Source organism: Octopus bimaculoides, chromosome 2, assembly GCF_046866305.1.
Source record: "Octopus bimaculoides isolate indiv1 chromosome 2, ASM4686630v1, whole genome shotgun sequence".
NCBI classification, from domain to species: Eukaryota; Metazoa; Mollusca; class Cephalopoda; order Octopoda; family Octopodidae; genus Octopus; species Octopus bimaculoides.
In genome coordinates this window covers 84,826,986-84,845,312 of record NC_142929.1, presented here as the reverse complement: position 1 = coordinate 84,845,312, position 18,327 = coordinate 84,826,986, and the positions used below count along the sequence as shown (strand labels likewise).

General features: G+C 34.3%; 1 protein-coding gene across 1 annotated transcript in view; it reads left to right on the top strand.

The window, feature by feature from the left end:
* The window catches only part of LOC106872534 (cdc42-interacting protein 4 homolog), a 298,471-nt gene that overhangs the window by 228,602 nt on the left and 51,542 nt on the right, over window positions 1-18,327 (top strand). Inside the window, exon 9 of the mRNA XM_052965856.2 lies at window positions 9,934-9,948. Coding sequence (XP_052821816.1) covers window positions 9,934-9,948 — 15 coding nt within the window. The remainder of the gene's footprint in view (window positions 1-9,933; window positions 9,949-18,327) is intronic.

The following is an 18,327-nucleotide window of genomic DNA, read 5'->3' as shown; positions in this document are numbered from 1 at the left end:
TACATTCGTTAAAACACCTGATTTCACTTTGCAAACAGTTGAGTTATTGTCTCCGACATTGTTTGGCGTGATATTTGAAATCAGTGAATTTTGGAAGATTTTTTTGCGGCGTTAATTTTTTTCAACTTTGAAGATGGAGAGGAGTTTCATGCTATCAAGCAGTGATTCCGAATTTGAAGGTCTTTCAACAGAAGATATGGAGATATCGAAGAAAAGAATGAATGAGCTACAAAAGCATGTGGTGAACGATAATGAATCGGATATTTCTGTATCCGAAACTGAAAGCAGCGACAGCGAAGATGATTTTACACCAGAAAAAGATTTTAAAAATATTTTTATTAACAATTTTTCTGAGAAAACAGGGTCTAACCATAGTCTTTCTCAGGAAGTGAAACCTTTAGACTTCTTTTTCATGCTTGTTTGAAATGATTACTGCGGAAACAAACCGTTACGCAGAATGTAAACAAACGGGAAAAAAAAAAAAAGCTTGTGGTTTCCTGCAACTGTAGACGAAATACGGGCATTTTTTGCCATAAATATTATTATGGGTATTAGACAGTTACCCAGAATAACAAATTACTGGAGCAATCAGGAACCTTTTGGCGATGACTATATTTCCAGTATTATGAACGAGTACGATTCGTGAAGCTGAACCAATATTTACATGTGAGAGACACTAGCAGTACAAACCCCACCCACCCCAGTACGTGGAGAACTTTGAGACAAAAATTATGCAATAGAATTGATTAAGAACCCTTTCTTTAATTATGTTCCAATGATAAATAAAAAGTTACAGGTGTTTAATGAGACTAGTCTAAATTCATGATTATTTTAGAATTTAATTGAAACTCATGAGGGGTGTATTTTGGTCAGAAATATAGTAACGAAGGGGTTAACTTAAGAGTGTACCTTGACACATCTTCCCCACTATTTTCTTTCTCTTCCAGCATGACACAGAATGTGGCAAGGCTGGCACTTTGAATTACAGATACTACTCACTTTTACCAGCTGAGTGGACTGGAGTGATGAAAATTAATGTGTCTTGCTCAAGGATACAATTTACTGCTAGTTTTCAAACTCACAATAATACGTGATTCAGATACATCATGAGTATATATGTATATAGATATATATATCAATATCTATAAAACGGAAGATGTTTGTGTGTGTGTGTACGTGAATGTGGTTTATGCACGTCCACAAATTAGCACGCATGTCGCTCAAATTTTAGGATAAGATTCAGAATGACCCTATGTGCATTTTAGTGAACTTTCTCTCTCAGAGGTACCTGCGTATACCTGTAAAAATCGATAAACTTTTACCAATTTTGAAGTTTGTTGACATGGCGAAGTCAAATCTGTGTGTACGCGCATGAAGTAGAGAGAGAGAGAAATTGTATGTTTGTGAGAGGGAGGGTGAAGGAGAATGACATTTTGTTTGCCAGCAGCTGTGTGTTAAGCAGCAAGCAAACAGAAAAAATACCCCCCTCTCTCTCTCTCTTTCTCTCTCTTTCTCTCTCTCTCTCTCTCTCTCTCTCTCTCCCTTACATACACATGCCAGTTATCTCTCTTTCTTTCTTTCTTTCTCACACACACACACACACACACACACAGCAACATTACACACAAAACACATGTTGCCAAAAAGAAATAGATGCTATCGTTTTATAGTGAGTATGCCAGACAGAAAGTGTGAGAGAGCAGCATGTGTGTGTGTGTAATGTTGCTGTATGTGTGAGACAGGGAGAGAGAGAAAGAAAGAAAAAAAGAAAGAGAGATAAATGTGTGTAAGGGAGGGAGAGCGCGCTCTCTCTATCTCTGCCGAATTGATGTAAACAAACCCATGTGGTCTGATTTTCAAGTTTCTAGGTATTGTACCGTAAATCGTAAATCGCCATTTCCAAAATATATTTATTTCAAATCATTTATCAGTATATATATGTAAGGCAAGGTGTGTGTGTTTTGTTGATATACGGGCAACACACACACACACATGCGTACAAAAAATATGTATGCAATTGGTGTACATACGTGCGTGTGTGTATGCATGTGTTGCTCATATAAAAATATAAATATATATATATATATATATATATATATATATATATATATATATATATATATAGATAGGATGATAAATTGAATATTAATTCAATTTAAAACCAAGTGGCCTAGCATATAACAAATCTGAAAATTCAGAAAAAATTGTATTACACGTGTATAAGGGATGACCACTAGGTGGACATCCAATATGCTAGAAAGAGGTCATCAACGACCCAACCACAAAGAAAAATAATGTTCTCCAGAAAAATTTCGAAAAACGCCAGAACAGGATAAAATGAGAAATATACAGAATAAAGAATTATCTATGGCCTGCTGCAGTTTCGAACATTAACGTTTTACTTTCGTAACATCCGTGTTCTCATATATATATATATATATATATATATATATATATATATACTTAAAACTTCGTTGTCATCTGAACAGAACCGCTTCTGACACAGAGAATCGGGAGCCCTTTTGGTCAATCTATTTTCCTTGCTGGAAAGTTTCCTAACCCATGACCAAAGAGGGGTTAGATGATGGCGGTGGTGTTTTCAAAGGGATGGCATGTGTAACCTGATCACCTCTGCCGATGAAACTCTCAACCCATGCGCTCCAGTTGCAACACTGATTCTGCCCAAATTTGACGTCATGTTACTTAGTTTGGTTTGAAATAAAGAACTTGATTAGCTTAATAATCCCATGCAAAGCCGGGCTATACTGCTAGTATAGTACATAATATAGGTGACTAATTTGCAATTTTACAACCTATTCACTTTAGTGACATATATATATATATATATATATATGAAAATCAATATAAATGATTATGCAATATTACAACATATTACATGTGATCCATGTTCACCTCATCAGAAAAAGGTCTAAAAAGCAAAATAATTTACATTTGGAAAATTATGGTATGTGTAGTTGTTAATAGCACAGAATTAGGAGCCTCACGTGTATAGAGAGGGAGTGAATCTTGTGTGAAATAGGAGAGACCAGTATTGAAACAGAATTTAACTTATTGACATTAAATGATGTTATTGAATCATGATACTTTTAATATGCTATAGTACCATATTGTAGTCTATCAGAAAATAAATAAATTAATAAATAGAAGTTGAGTATCTGCATATAGAGAGTTTATAAATCAACTAAGAAGGTTGTACATATTATACATGCATACGTACATATACGCATCTGTACGTACACAGATATACACATGCACATACACATATCTATGTATGTGTTTGTATGTATAGATATGTTTATATGTGTGTATGTGCATTTATATAATTGTGTTTGTATATACACCTTCCTAAGTAAAGTTATAACTATTTGTCAGTAATCAAGTTCCAATTATTTATTTCTGGTACTTCAAAATATTGTCATGATTCAATAATATCATTTAAGGCAAATAAGTTAAACTATATTCATTACTGGCCTATCCTATTTCTCACATGCTCATCAAAAAATTCACTCCCATTTTATACACAAGGCTCCTTCTGTGCTATTGACAAACAACTACATACATCATAATTTTCCAAATACAAATATAAATTCTCTTCTATTTTTTTACCTTTGTCTGATGAGATGAACATGAATTGTATGTAACAGATTGTAATATTAAACAATCATATTTATATTTATGCTATATCTGAACCTTCTTCATGTGGCCATAATGATGGAATAAATATAATACCATAACTTTCATGTTTGGACTTCCTACACACATGCATGTGTGTGTATGTATGTATTTCTCTCTCTCTCTCTCTCTCTCTCTCTATATATATATATATATATATATATATATATATATATATATATGTATGTATGTATATATATTACAATGCAATAATATTGTTTTCCAGCGAAATAAAGCACTGTAAAGGTAGAATTATAAATAGGAAACAGTGGCACAACAAGGTACCAATTTTTGCTGGAAATAGCAGTTGATAACCATTCGACACTAGATAAAGCTTCACTGAATGTATAGAGGCAAAGATGTGTGCAGGTGGCAAATATGAAAAATGTTCATCTTACCTCGGAAGAACGCCAGAGAAATGGACAACCTAGTTTCAGACTTCTCAGAATACATTTGTTATCATAAAGCTGATTGGTCCTCATCAACTAGGTCAACCGAACAGACTAAATTACACTACATCAGTGCCTGTATACTCAGCCAACAGCCCCAGCCATAAACAACCAAGATCAGTGAAAAAGTTTTATATAAAAATATAAATATTATTACAATACAATAATATTTATTTGCAAGCAAAATAAAGCACCGTAAAGGTAGAATTATAAATAAGAAATAGTGGCATGACAAGGTACCAATTTTTGCTGGAAATAGCAATCGATAATCATTCGATGCTAAGTAAAGCTTCACTGAATGTATAGAGGCAAAGATGTGTGTGGGTAGCGAATATAAAAAAATTTTGTCTTACCTGTAGGAAGAACGCCAGAGAAATGGACAACCTAGTCCTCAAGTTTCGGACTTTTCAGAATACGTTTGTTATTATAAAACTGATTAATCCTTGTCAGCTAGGTCAACTGAAGAGACTAAGTTTAAAATATCCACTACATCAATGCCTGTCAGCCAATAGTCCCAGCTGATGAGAATCAATCAGTATTATGATAACAAACATATTTTGAAAAGTCCAAAACGTGAGTACTAGGTTGCCCATTTCTCAGGCGTTCTTTCAATAGGTTAGATGAAAATTTTTATATTTGCCACAGTGAAGCTTTACCTAGCATTGAATGAATGATTACCAACTGTTATTTCCAGTAAAAATTGGGACTTTGTTGTGCCCCTAGATATATATATATATATATACATGTATATGTATGTATATATATATATATATATATATATACATATATATATATATATGTATGTGTATATATATATATATATATATATATATATATATATATATATATATATATATATATATATATATATATATATGTATGTAATTTATGTATGTAGGAGTGGCTGTGAGGTAAGTAGCTTGCTTACCAACCACATGGTTCTGGGTTCAGTTCCACTGGGCAAGTGTCTTCTGCTATAGCCTTGGACCAACCAAAGCCTTGTGAGTGGATTTGGTAGACGGAAACTGAAAGAAGCTCGTCATATATATGTTTGTGTGTCTGTGTTTGTTCCCCCCAACACACACACACACACACACACACACCATCCATCGCTTGACAACTGATGCTGGTGTATTTACATCACCGTAACTTACCAGTTCATCAAAAGAGAATGATACAATAAGTACTAGGCTTACAAAGTATATGTTCTGGGGTTGATTTGTTCGACTAAAGGTGATGCTACAACATGGCCACAGTCAAATGACTGAAACAAATAAAAGTGTAAAACAATCATATATAGGCACAGGAGTGGTTGTGTGGTAAGTAGCTTGCTTACCAACCACATGGTTCCGGGTCCATTCCCACTGCATGGCACCTTGGGCAAGTGTCTTCTACTATAGCCTCAGGCCAACCAAAGCCTTGTGAGTGGATTTGGTAGACGGAAACTGAAAGAAGCCCGTTGTATATATGTATATATATATATCATCATCATCATCATCATCATCGTTTAACGTCCGCTTTCCATGCTAGCATGGGTTGGACGATTTGACTGAGGACTGGTGAAACCGGATGGCAACACCAGGCTCCAGTCCGATTTGGCAGAGTTTCTACAGCTGGATGCCCTTCCTAACGCCAACCACTCAGAGAGTGTAGTGGGTGCTTTTACGTGTCACCCGCACGAAAACGGCCACGCTCGAAATGGTGTCTTTTATGTGCCACCCGCACAAGCCAGTCCAGGGGCACTGGCAACGATCTCGCTCGAAAATCCTACAGGAGCCAGTCAGGCGGTACTGGCAACGGCCACGCTCAAAATGGTGCATCTCATGTGCCACCCGCACAAGAACCAGTCCAGGGGCACTGGCAACGATCTTACTTGGCTTGCCGGGTCTTCTCACGCACAGCCCATTTCCAAAGGTCTCGGTCCGTAGTCATCGCCTCGGTGAGGCCCAATGTACGAAGGTCTTGCCTCACCACCTCAGCCCAGGTCTTCCTGGGCCTACCTCTTCCACGGGTTCCCTCAACTGTTAGGGTGTGGCACTTTTTCACGCAGCTATCCTCCTCCATTCTCACCACATGTCCATACCAGCGCAATCGTCTCTCTTGCACGCCACAACTGATGCTTCTAATGTTCAGCTTTTCTCTCAAGATACTTACACTCTGACGGGTATTCACATTGACATTACACATCCAACGGAGCATACTGGCTTCATTCCTTGCGAGCTTACGTATGTCCTCAGCAGTTACAGCCCATGTTTCACTGCCATGTAGCATGGTTGTTCGTACGCATGCGTCATACAGTCTGCCTTTTACTCTGAGTGAGAGTCCCTTTGTCGCCAGCAGGGGTAAGAGCTCTCTAAACTTTGCCCAGGCTATTCTTATTCTAGCAGCTACACTTTCAGCGCACCCACCCCCACTACTAACTTGGTCGCCCAGATAGCGGAAGCTATCGACTACCTATATATATATATATATATATATATATATATATATATATAATGTTTGTGTATCTGTGTTTGTTCCCCCAACATCACTTGACAACTGATGATGGTGTGTTTACATCCCCCTAACTTAGTGGTTCAGCAAAAGAAACCAATAGAATAAGTACTAGGCTTACAAAGAATAAGTTCTAGGGTCGATTTGCTCGATTTGCTCCAGCACGGCCACATTCAAATGACTGAAACAAGTATTAGAATAAAGAGTAAAGAGTTAGTAACTGTTTTTCCATGCTACCATGACTGAAACAGGAGGAAATTGAGGCAGGATTTTTATGGCCATATGAACTTTATTTGTTTTTGAAGAAAGAGATTTTTACTTAAGATGAATTTGAAAGTACATGATTTGTTGGCTAGAATTGTGTACTAACATCACTCATTGTAGCCCAACCACAAATAGTTATAATCACTGCTTGTCACTGAACTGCAAATAGTGATTCCACCATTTGTAGCTCAGTGTAGTTTTATAAACACACACACATACACAATCTCTCTCCTCTTTCTCTCTCACTCCCCACTCTCTCTCTCTGTTCTCCTTCTCTCTCATACACACATGCACATAACTGGTTTCCCTGGGTTGGTTTTAGCTGTAGTAGAAGATATTTGCTCAGGGTGTTGCACAGTGGGAGCAAACTTAACCACATAGTCAAACTTCTGGAGATCATTGTTCACCATAGCTTCTTCATTGCAACTTCAGAAGTGAAGTCAAAAGAGATATTAGATTACATATCACTTTTAGTTTTGTCAACCTAACTACTAATATTCAGTTTCTTAATGTTGAAACATTTTCAAAACTACAATATATTTATTATGACTAACAATTTGACCATGGTCATATGGCTGAGCAGAAACATTGAGTATAGTCATTGATATGCTGAAAATATCCAGTAAAAATGTGCTCGTCACCGGCATAATTAATCAGATAATACAAAGAATGTTATACCCAATGACTGGCATAGCTGTATTTTTAACAGGTGCAAAAAAGATACTTCAGAAAGATGCAATTCAAAGGTATCAAACTGATGAGCCAAGATATGAAAGTAACAGAGAATTATAGCAGAGGGAAGAAAATTAGCTTTTGAGTTTTTATCAGGAAGGATTGCCATTGATGCCTTCTTTCTAGTGGAATAGCTGCAAGATAAATTCTTAGCTGAGACAAAAAAATATGTATATTTACTTATTTGTGTAATTTAAAACATAAAATTTTAACACCTCTTAATATACCATAATGTATCTTTTGACCCATCCCTCGTTTATAATATAACTTTGAATGTACATATCCACATGTTTTTGGAGTGGTCCTGATGGCAAAATAAAAGAAATTATTTTATCATTTTCTTTCACAATCGAATCATATTTTCTAGAAATTCTAAATGGGTTCCTATATTTATCACAGTAAAGTACTAAAGCAACAAAATTATATGTTTTGAACAGGAATTCTATGTGAAAATATTTTTAGAATTACTATTATCTGAAAACACATTTGCAAGACTGTATAGAAATTATCTGAAAATAGTTTACTCATTATTTTCAGTCCCACTTCATGTTGGCAACTTATCTCTGCAGATTATTCTTAAAATTATTTACTCTTGGAAATTTGTTGTTCTTTTAAAATTATTTGAGAAAATAAGAACAAATGAATTTGTTTTTCATAACTGTTCTTCAGTATTTATTTCTTACATTAATATTGCAAAGAAAAATCTTATTCATATAGGGAAGATGGATGTCAAAATCTGTAAGTGTTCCTACTGTTTGTTGTTACTAAGTGACCACAGGGCTTAGCTTTCCTAACAGAGAACTTAGAATAGTTTAATTCAACAAATCCTTTACATTGCTAAAATACTTATTTAACATATTTTTATAATTATTAGAATGAATTAAAACTTCAGATTGGTCAGTCAGATGGTTTGGAAGTGCAAATGATATAATTTATATATAGTACTGATATATAGTACTGCAAATGATATAATTTATTTCTAATATTATGTGTGAACTAATTTTTTCTACTTTGAGATAAACCCCACCCCCATTTTTTTCTCTTTTTTTTTTTGCTGACTTTTGAACTGATAATAAGTACTTAGATAAGGTAGGTCCTTTAAAATTCTATTTTGGATATTTTTTCTCTCAATTAGTTATACCAAAATTTTGTTAAAATAATTTATATAATTTTGCAAAAAATATTATGTCAAAATGACTTTTAAAAAGAAAATTGCCTTACCCTCTCCATTTAGACATCCTGTGCACACTAAATTGATTTCTCTTATATAAATGCTGCATCAGTTTGCTTTCTTTTAGTTAGCTTACAGAGAATTCTATTTTATTAGAATACTATCTTAAAAGCCACACTTCATGTGGACCTTTAAGCTAGCTCTTGCTAATTGGGCCTGCAGTCCAAAACTAAAGCGAGCTAAATAGCATGACTATAATACGTTTGTAATGACTATATGCCCCAGTAGTGTTTTACCAGAGGTTAAAGACGAATGTGAATTAATTTTGTAATTTTAATGTTCCAATCCCAAATTGAATTCCAACTGTTGGTCAATTTGTCCCAAAGTTCTTATCTCAATGTAAAATTAACAAAGCGAATGTCATTTATCTCCCCCTTGATCTCTGATGTCATCTGACAAATGCCAACCAGGATGGCGTAAGTCAACCAAGCTTTACCTGCTAGAAATAGCAACTCAAGTGCTTTTAAATCAGATCCCAATGCTGAATGTTCAAGAACCAAATGAAGGGCAGAATTACAATCTCAGGATCATCCTGATTCCAAAAAGGTATATGTAGAGCAAATGTAGACTGAGATACAAGGGTCCTGGACAGACAGAATTTTGTGTTTATTATTATAGATTTCTATCTGTTAGCAATTCAAAATAACTATATCTTTAATCTGTTTATTTCTGTGAGGTGCGAGTTTTGTTGGATATTCATTTTATTTTATTCTGGTAATTACCAATAATCTTTTTATAAGTAGTTTGTTTTTTTGAATCAACAATTTCCAGGAATAAATTTATCAAGAAAATAATTTAAATATTTTACCTGTTGCACAAGCAAGTTCTAAAAATTATATCAGATGTTTTTGAAATTGTGTTACTGCAGAAATAGTTTTCCAACAGTTTGAAAGAATGAGTGGCCTTTTATGTTTTACATTGTTAAAGTATTGTTGCTTGTGAATATTGATATCTTACATTTATTTTTGGTGGATGGCAGATGTGTGTGTGTAGTGTTACTTTATTTTATTTCTTGTGCCTCCTGTCTTTTTGTATTGATCTTTCTTTTGTTTCATTTTTCTCTCTCAAAAGATCATTGGATTACTGGTATGTATATTCATGTGCTTTACAGTAGAAGTATTATTGAGTTTGGCACATTTTGCTCTGCATGTATTTGTTGTTCATGTTGTGGTGTGTGCACCACAATCACTCGAAAAATTAACAATGATTGTGTAAATTTCATTTAGATTGTGTTATTTCTGATACAACATATATTTTATTGATCAATTTATTTTTGATTTTAATGACATATGTTTACATTTCTAAAGAATGACACTTAAATTTGGGTACCTAAGAAAATGGCTTGAATGAATTAATCACTTTCAGTAACAAAATAACTAAAATATTTGCAATCATAAATTCATAGTAATAAATTAAAAAGAGACCAAGTAAAAAATGAAAGTCTATGAAATGCATAGGTTTAGGATTTTAAATGATTTTCAAATGTACTGTGAATGCTAAAATGATAGCATATATTGTCAGATGGTTTATGAATATACCATAGTTCTAGAAAATAGATGTGGGTTTACTTCCTTTGGGATCTTTTGAATTTACTTTCATTTTGACTTGAAATATTTGTTTCAGGATGTAAGCAACCATTTACCATTCACTTGTACACCAATCACTAAAAACAAATTTTTTAAATATTTGAATTCAAATTTTACCAAACTAGTAACAAATAATGTGTGTCCTTTATAGATCTGCCAAAAGAGTGTTTTCTTAATATAAAATTATCAAACTATATCACTAAAAAATTAACTAGATGTGAAATAAAGTTTGTGAAAGAAAATCTGCCACTAACACAATAGATTATTGTAGCAATTGTCTAGCCAGATGCTACCAGTTTTTATCAACTGACTGAAATAGAACCTTCTTTTATTTAACAAATGTTAATGTTTTTAATTAACTAGATTAGATGATATTCAGTTTAAGTCAATAATAGAAATTTTACTTTATTGTTAAATTTTAAGATTATTATGATTTGAACCAGTTTTGCTATTTTCTAGTTGTTTTATTTATTTATTTATTTTATTAATATAATGCAAAGCATTTTGTAACCTTATCCATTCATTGTAGAATTTAGTATTACAAATTTCTTGTGTCTTAGCTATATTTGTACCTAGATGATTATACATTGAATTCTTATTGATAACTGAGCTGTCTTAAACTTTGTAGGTAATTGGAATCTTTCTCTTAAGCTGCTTAAACTTTTTATATGTTAACTTCCTCAAAATATTTTCCATAATTCATGTTTTGATATTAGCTTATTGGCTCTATTATTTTTTATTGAAACCATAGATATAAATTTGTGGCTATTTTTAATCTACTCCTCCTTCCCCATAACATATTATGAGTGTGTTTATAACTTTTTGTATGACAAATAAACTCATAATATTCTTTTAAAATATATTTTTGATTTTATTCTTAAAAAACTCTTGTACACTGGAATTAGCATTCAAGATGGATTTTTGTCTGTTTTGTTTGATATTTTATATTTTTTATTACTTTTGCTAAATCTTTTTCCATGCTGTATTAGCAGTTTTGTGACAAGTCTCCTCAGATCTCAAGAATCTTTTGTAGGATTCTCGCAGAATACAGGATTGCTCTTTCCTGCAGATCTACCATGCAAGTCTCAGTTCTAATATCTGTCAGTCCTTGAAATAACAATTTGCGCGTTGTGTCAAATTCTTCAATTATCATAATTTCTTCATCTTTTCAACTTAGTTCTGACATTTCTCATTTTTTTATTGTTGTTGTTGTTGTTGTTATTATTATTATTATTATTATTATTATTATTATTATTATTATTATTATTATTATTATTATCATTATTATTATTATTTATCCATCTTATCAGTTTTCAGTCAAACTGTCCAACCCATGCCAGCATGGAAAATGGATGTTAAATGATGATGATTTACTGATTCCTATTCCTGTTTCTTCCTTATAGAGCCAAAATCCAATCAGTGGTCCTAGGGCACCAAAGGATGTGCTATTACTAGTTAATGGAGAGCGTTTTTCTGAGCATGCAAACTGTTCCCAGGATGCTAATCTTTTGAAACTCATGAATGTTGATGCTACCAGGCAGTTTGTTGAGAATTCATTGAGTCCTTTTTCCGTGAGCCCTAGAGCACCAATAATAATAGGTATTACTTCAGCATCCATTGCTCAGTCTTTGCACTTTGATAATTTTTTTGGTGACTTTTGTGGATATATTTCTCTCTGATGGTGTTGCAAAATCTATTATTGGGTATTTCTTTTCCTTCCTATCCTTCATAATGATGTCTGAATAGGCTTATTCCATTGTATGATAGCATTTTTATTTTCTACCAATGTGTTGATGACTTCAAATTTGTTAACAGCATTCAATTTAGATCTGAGTACCATTCTGACTCTCTGGTAATATTTTTTTTTCTTCAGTAAGGTGTGTTGTATTTCATCACTTTTATTGACACCATGTTCTAATTCATTTATAACGGTGTTGACATTAAGTTTTAATTACTGGTATTGGTTAGTTTTCAATGTTTGACGGTGACATTTGCTCATTTATCTAGACCAAATTTCATACCAATGTCATCACTAAAGATCTTTACTACATTGAGGAGTCCAGTTTGTTGGTTATCATTTTTAGCAAAGGTTTTGAAATCATATAAAATCAAAGATTCAGTTTTCCCATTACTACTTGGTAACCATAGCCACTGTTGTGGCTAAGTGTTGAATGTTAAGGGAAGCAAGTCTAATGCAGAATAATAGGGGTGAGTGCGAGTTCCCTTGTGATATTCTACTTTTAATAAGGTCATGATGTCAGTGTACCTTTTTCATGGCTCAGGTGGGAGGTGGTTTTTCATGCTTTGCAATCCAGGTATGGGATACACTGTCAAAAGCTTTCTTGTAACTTACCTATGTTGTGGAGAGGCTCTTCCTTCCATTCTTCACTTCTTCCAAGAGGTTTAATTGATAAGTAATTTATCCTTACAGCCATAGCTTCAATACCCTTTTTGTATCCTTGATATATATATATAAATAATTAAGATTCAGTTGAATAGGTTTTGCAGTCTCCTCAGTCTTAGAGAGAGAGGATGTGATTATGTGTCAATGTGAGGTCATTGTGTGTGCTAACTAGATTCTTAATCTCAAAAGTTGGCAATTCCATAACACCCTGCTGCTTTCTAGTTGTTTGTTTTATTGATGGCATATGTAGTTCTTTCTAGTGTTATATCAGTTCAGGCTTGGTCTTCAACTTCAGTATTAGGCTCTTGTTCTTTCTGGATCCATTTTATATCTTTATGGATTTTGTTTTTCTCTTAGATGTTACCTCAGAAGTTTGCCAGCTTTCCAATGGTTAGTGGTTGGCTTACATCAATTTTTCTTTTTCTTCAGTTCTTTTTCACATTCTTTTAAGGTCTTGTGTCTATAGAAGTTGTTTCTTTTGGTCATATGCCTAGGCCTTTGTGTTTTGGCCTATATATGTTGTTTTCAGGACTTATTTGCTATTGTGAAGTTCTCTTTTCTTTTTATGTTGTATTACTTTTTCAATTTATTCCATTTAGCAGTTTTTCATAATGATTCCCTTTCCTATTTCTGGAACTAGTGACAATGATCCCCTAAGTTTTTGGATATCTTTCTCTGTTTTGTCTTTCCATCTGTACTTTTGCTGGCCTTTCTGAGAATGTTGCTTCTGTTTTATTTTGATCAGTTCTACTATAATAGTTGCAGATGCATAGATGACTTCATTTATTTCAATAATGGACAGTGGTCTTGCTATGTCCTTTTGGATCTTGTCAACAGCCTTGTTAATGATATTAATGCTTTTCTTATTTTTTGAACTAGAGGTTTATCCTTCATTGGTGTTCCTTTGACTATTTCTTGTTTCATTTCATTTCTTTTCATCTTCTGGAGCCTCTTTTGCTTCATTAGTAATATTCTCTTTTGTGGTGTTTTTTTCATAATGTCTTGACTTGTCGTGGTTTTCATTCTCTTGGTGGCTCCTGACAAGTTGTCTGTATTCTTCCATTTTTTCTTTGATAGTATCTAATTCAAAGTCAGTCAACATTTTATTTCTAATGATGCTTCGTCTCGCACTAGTGAGTTTGCTGGCATCACAATTTGGTCTTGCACTGGGGTATTTCTGTTAAGGGTTTCTTTATAGCCATCTTGTTTCCATTACTTCTTCATACTCTTCCCTAGTCCATTTTAGCCTTCCACTTGGGAGAGGAACTAATGGTGCATTATGCTGAGGGCCTCATTGCAGAATTGACCTTGGTGCATTGATCCTTTGTGAAGCTGGGGCTGGAGTTTGTTCCAGTCTCAGATTTTTCAACCTCCACCCAGTTCCCTGCTAAAGGGTGTGGTCTATGTTTATCTGTAAGATGACTGATGCAAATTAATATTCTTGTTGATCCTTTATTCATGTTTGTTTTTCACATTTTTCTGTTAGCCATCATATTTTTATTTATTATCATTATTAATCATTATTATTATTATTATTATTCAGTAGTTTTATTTTTATAACGTGCTTTCACTTCACTACCGAGCGCAGCTCTGTGCGCCTTGGGTATGTGCTGTGGTTTGCTGTGGTGCTGTTATGTTTACTGTATTGAAAGTGTTTTGCGTAGAATGTGTGCAGTACCCAGTAGTGCAATTTTCTGTATGTTATATATATTTGTAAGTCCTGGTGTTTTTGTTATGTATTTGTCTGAATATTTTTTTATTATACCTAAGGCACCTACTATGATAGGAATTGTTTCTGTTTTTAGATTCCACATTCGAGTTATCTCTATTTCCAGGTCTTTGTATTTTGAAAGTTTTTCCATTTCTTTTAGAGAAACGTTGTCATCTGCTGGTATTGAAACATCAATTAGAAGGCATTTTTTTCCTTCATGATCTTTGACAACTATATCTGGTCTATTTGCCTTAATTTCTCTATCTGTGTGTATTGGCATATCCCAGAGTATGGTTGCTTTCTCGTTTTCTGTGACCTTTTCTGGCGTGTGTTTATACCATCTTTTTTCTGTTGCTATTCCATAATGTTGGCATAGCTTCCAGTGTATATAGGTCCCAGCTCTGTCATGTCTGTGAATTATTATTATTATTATTATTATTATTATTATTATTATTATTAGTAGTAGTAGTAGTAGTAGTAGTAGTAGTAGTAGTAGTAGTAGTAAGGTGGCATGCTGGAAGAGTTGTTAAAGCATTGGACAAAATCCTTTGCAAGAAAGAAAAGGAATATTTCCGATATAGGTAGTGGAGGTAGGATTGAGTGGGTAAGTTTCCAACAATGATGAGAAAAAGAAAACAGAGCAAAAATATAAGACATACAAGCAACTTTCTAACATCGATGAAGAAGAGTAAAAAAAAATGTTTAATAGTTAAATTACTGCATTTGGAAGCATTAGTCCAAGTAATGATGATAAAATTCAGTAAAACAGAAAAACAACATTGGAATATTTTAACTTATAGCATTATTTTGAAGGAGGATAGCTAGGATGAGAGATTGAGAGCCAGCAAGTTTCCATCATTATTGAGAAAATATTACATAGGTTCAAAATATTATTATTTTTATATCTAACATACTCCTATTGTTGCTGGAGGTTTCATTACTATACCTGCTGTTGACTTCTTGTATATTAAGGTGGTACTTTCTTTTCAAGTCTCAAGAATTTTGTGGATACTCTTTTCACTGTACCTAAAGGCACCAACAATAATGAAACTGTATACACTCTTTTCACTGACCACAGCTTTTTGATGATTCTGCTATCAGCAGGGCAAGCAATATCTATTATCAGATGTAACTTTTCTTTCTTGTCTACCAGTACAATATCAGAATTCTAATGTGATCACACTGGATCAGGAAGTCCCAAAGGACCTTAACTCATTTTCTACTACATTCTTTGGCTCATGCCCATACCATTTTCTTGTTCTTTCCAATCCAAACTTGTTACATAGTGGACCACTCTGACAACATTGTCATGCCTTCTCTTGTATTCTCTCTGGGCCGCTTTAACAGTATTCACTTAAAATATATCACACTGTCTCTCCATTTTGCCACATATTCTACAGGTGCTTGATATAATTAGTTCTTAATGCTTGTTCTCATGCTGCACATATCAAGGCATCCATTTTTTTGTAACTCCTGCTATCTTTTATTTGTATTTTGATATTTCTTTCTCTCAAGCACTGACCTTGCATCTTCTTGTCCTGACTGTTTTCCACATGTAATAGATCTGCCTTCTTTATTTCTGCAAGTAATGCTTCCTTTGTATTCTTTGTATATGAAGCAATATTGTGTTTCTCTATCTGAATATGATCCCCACAACTTATCATTCCCTACATTCTTTTCTTTCTCTAAGGTGTAGCCTGTAAGCATCACTTTTCAGGTGGAACACATTATGTATTGTCAGTAGTTTTCTTATCTAAGAATTGTAGTTCCTTTGTTCACCATTGTAACACTCCTGCTCCATATCTCAGGAGATATTGCCCATAAGTTCATTGCTTGGAACTTATTCCTCCACTTCAATTTAATTTATTATTATTATTATTTTGGTTTGGCTCAGGTTCAGTCTTTTTCCTGGTAGGAACCACGTGGATAGCAGGTTACTACCTGCAACCTTAGGTATCCACAAATTTTCAGCAGTCTTTCAAGTGCTTAGAGCCCTCCTGATAATCCTTGCTGTCCCTAAGAGACAAGCTTTCTGTAGGAGCTCTACCAGGCATTCTATTTCAATCTTCTTCAGCCATTTCTCTATATCTCGGCTTATTGTTCTCAACGTACCAACTATTATAGGCACAACCTATACTGTTCGCTTACTCCAAATTCTTCCTGTTTCAAACTATAAGGGATTGTATATATATATTTTTTTTTGTTTTTCTTCATCTTTCTTTACGATCCTGGAAGCAAATGAGCATGATGGGTCAATAAGTAAGCAACTTTGCTTTTCCTCATCTACAATCGTTATGTCTGGTCTGTTATTTTCTAATTTCTTGTCTGTTTAAATAGGCAAGTCCCACCAAATATTACATTTCTCCAGTACTCTTTCAACTCGATGATTGTACCATGTGTTTCCAGCTTCAAATCCCTATTTCTGGCGCAGGTTTCAGTGTAAAACTTTTATAACCTGTTTCTACCTCCATTTCTTACATTCTTTCTGTGCCAACTTGGGGCATTCTTCCACAGTATGTGCCACTGTCTCATTCCAAGTTCCACAGGCTCTGCATTTTTCTGACACATGCTCTCTCTCTATATATATTTCCTCAAGTTGTTTGTTTTTATCACCGGATCTTGGGCTGCTACAATTAGGCCTTCTGTTTCTTTTTTTAATTGCCCCTTTTTTAACCAAGCCCAGGAATTTGTTCACCTTACATCTTCAGTGGCTCTCAAAATTGGCCATGCAGAGGATTCTCTTCGATCTCTCTTACATGCTCTCTTTGTATTTTATTCTTGTCCTTTTCTCCCATTACATGCTTCATCACCTGTTCTTTTTTAACTGTCTTTAGATTTTCTGTGCTGCTGCTTCTGTTCTTTTTTTATTATGTTTCTCTGAATTTCTTCAACCTCTATTCCCGTAATCCAGTCATTCCTATGGATTGCTCTTGCTTGGTCTATCAGTCGCTAAGCAAATGCTTTGACACCTCCTTTTTCATCCCATATTCTCTTCATTTGATTCATGAAGCCTCTTCTATTTGGCTCACTTCTCGGGCAGCATTTTGTTACTATTTTGTTTACATTTTTTCTTTTGCACTTTTGACTGCAATTTTGTTCATGATCAATAGCTTGATGATGACCTGCCAGAGCTTGACCATATACTCCCTGCTTGCCTTATGCGACTCCTTCACTGTTAACAGTTCCAGTCCTGTTAGCACAGTTGTGATTATTATTTAATTTTGACATTACTCATTTAGAGGTAGCATTTGTAAGGTTGTGCAATCACCAGCATTTTTATCATGACACCATCACTAGTTGAATTGCTAGCCAAGGCTCCAAGAGTCCACACCTACCCTCATGTACATTGTTTTTAGTGCCAGTCTTGTTCAATCCATTGTTTTATATCTTTGTATTTGACATTTTTACTCCTGAAAATTTTGGTGTTGAGGTGGCACAACCATCGGTGTTTTTATTGAGTCACCTTCTCTAGAGGGGTTGCCAACAAAGGTTAAGTGGACCCCTCCTCCCATGAGACAGGTTTAACCCCACCAGATGCCAATCTGGTATTTCTATGTCTCAGGGTGGGCTTACAGGTATTACACTTTGCCCAACAATGACCTGAAGGTAGTTGAGGTTAAGGGCAACCTTGTTCTTCCCGCATCATAATGCCATAACCAGATGCAGTTTCATGCCATATCCAGAGCGTGTTATCAGTATTATTATCATTTGCTTTTATTGTTGTTGTTGGTGGTAGCACTGTTGTAAGCTATTGTTCTCTTTGA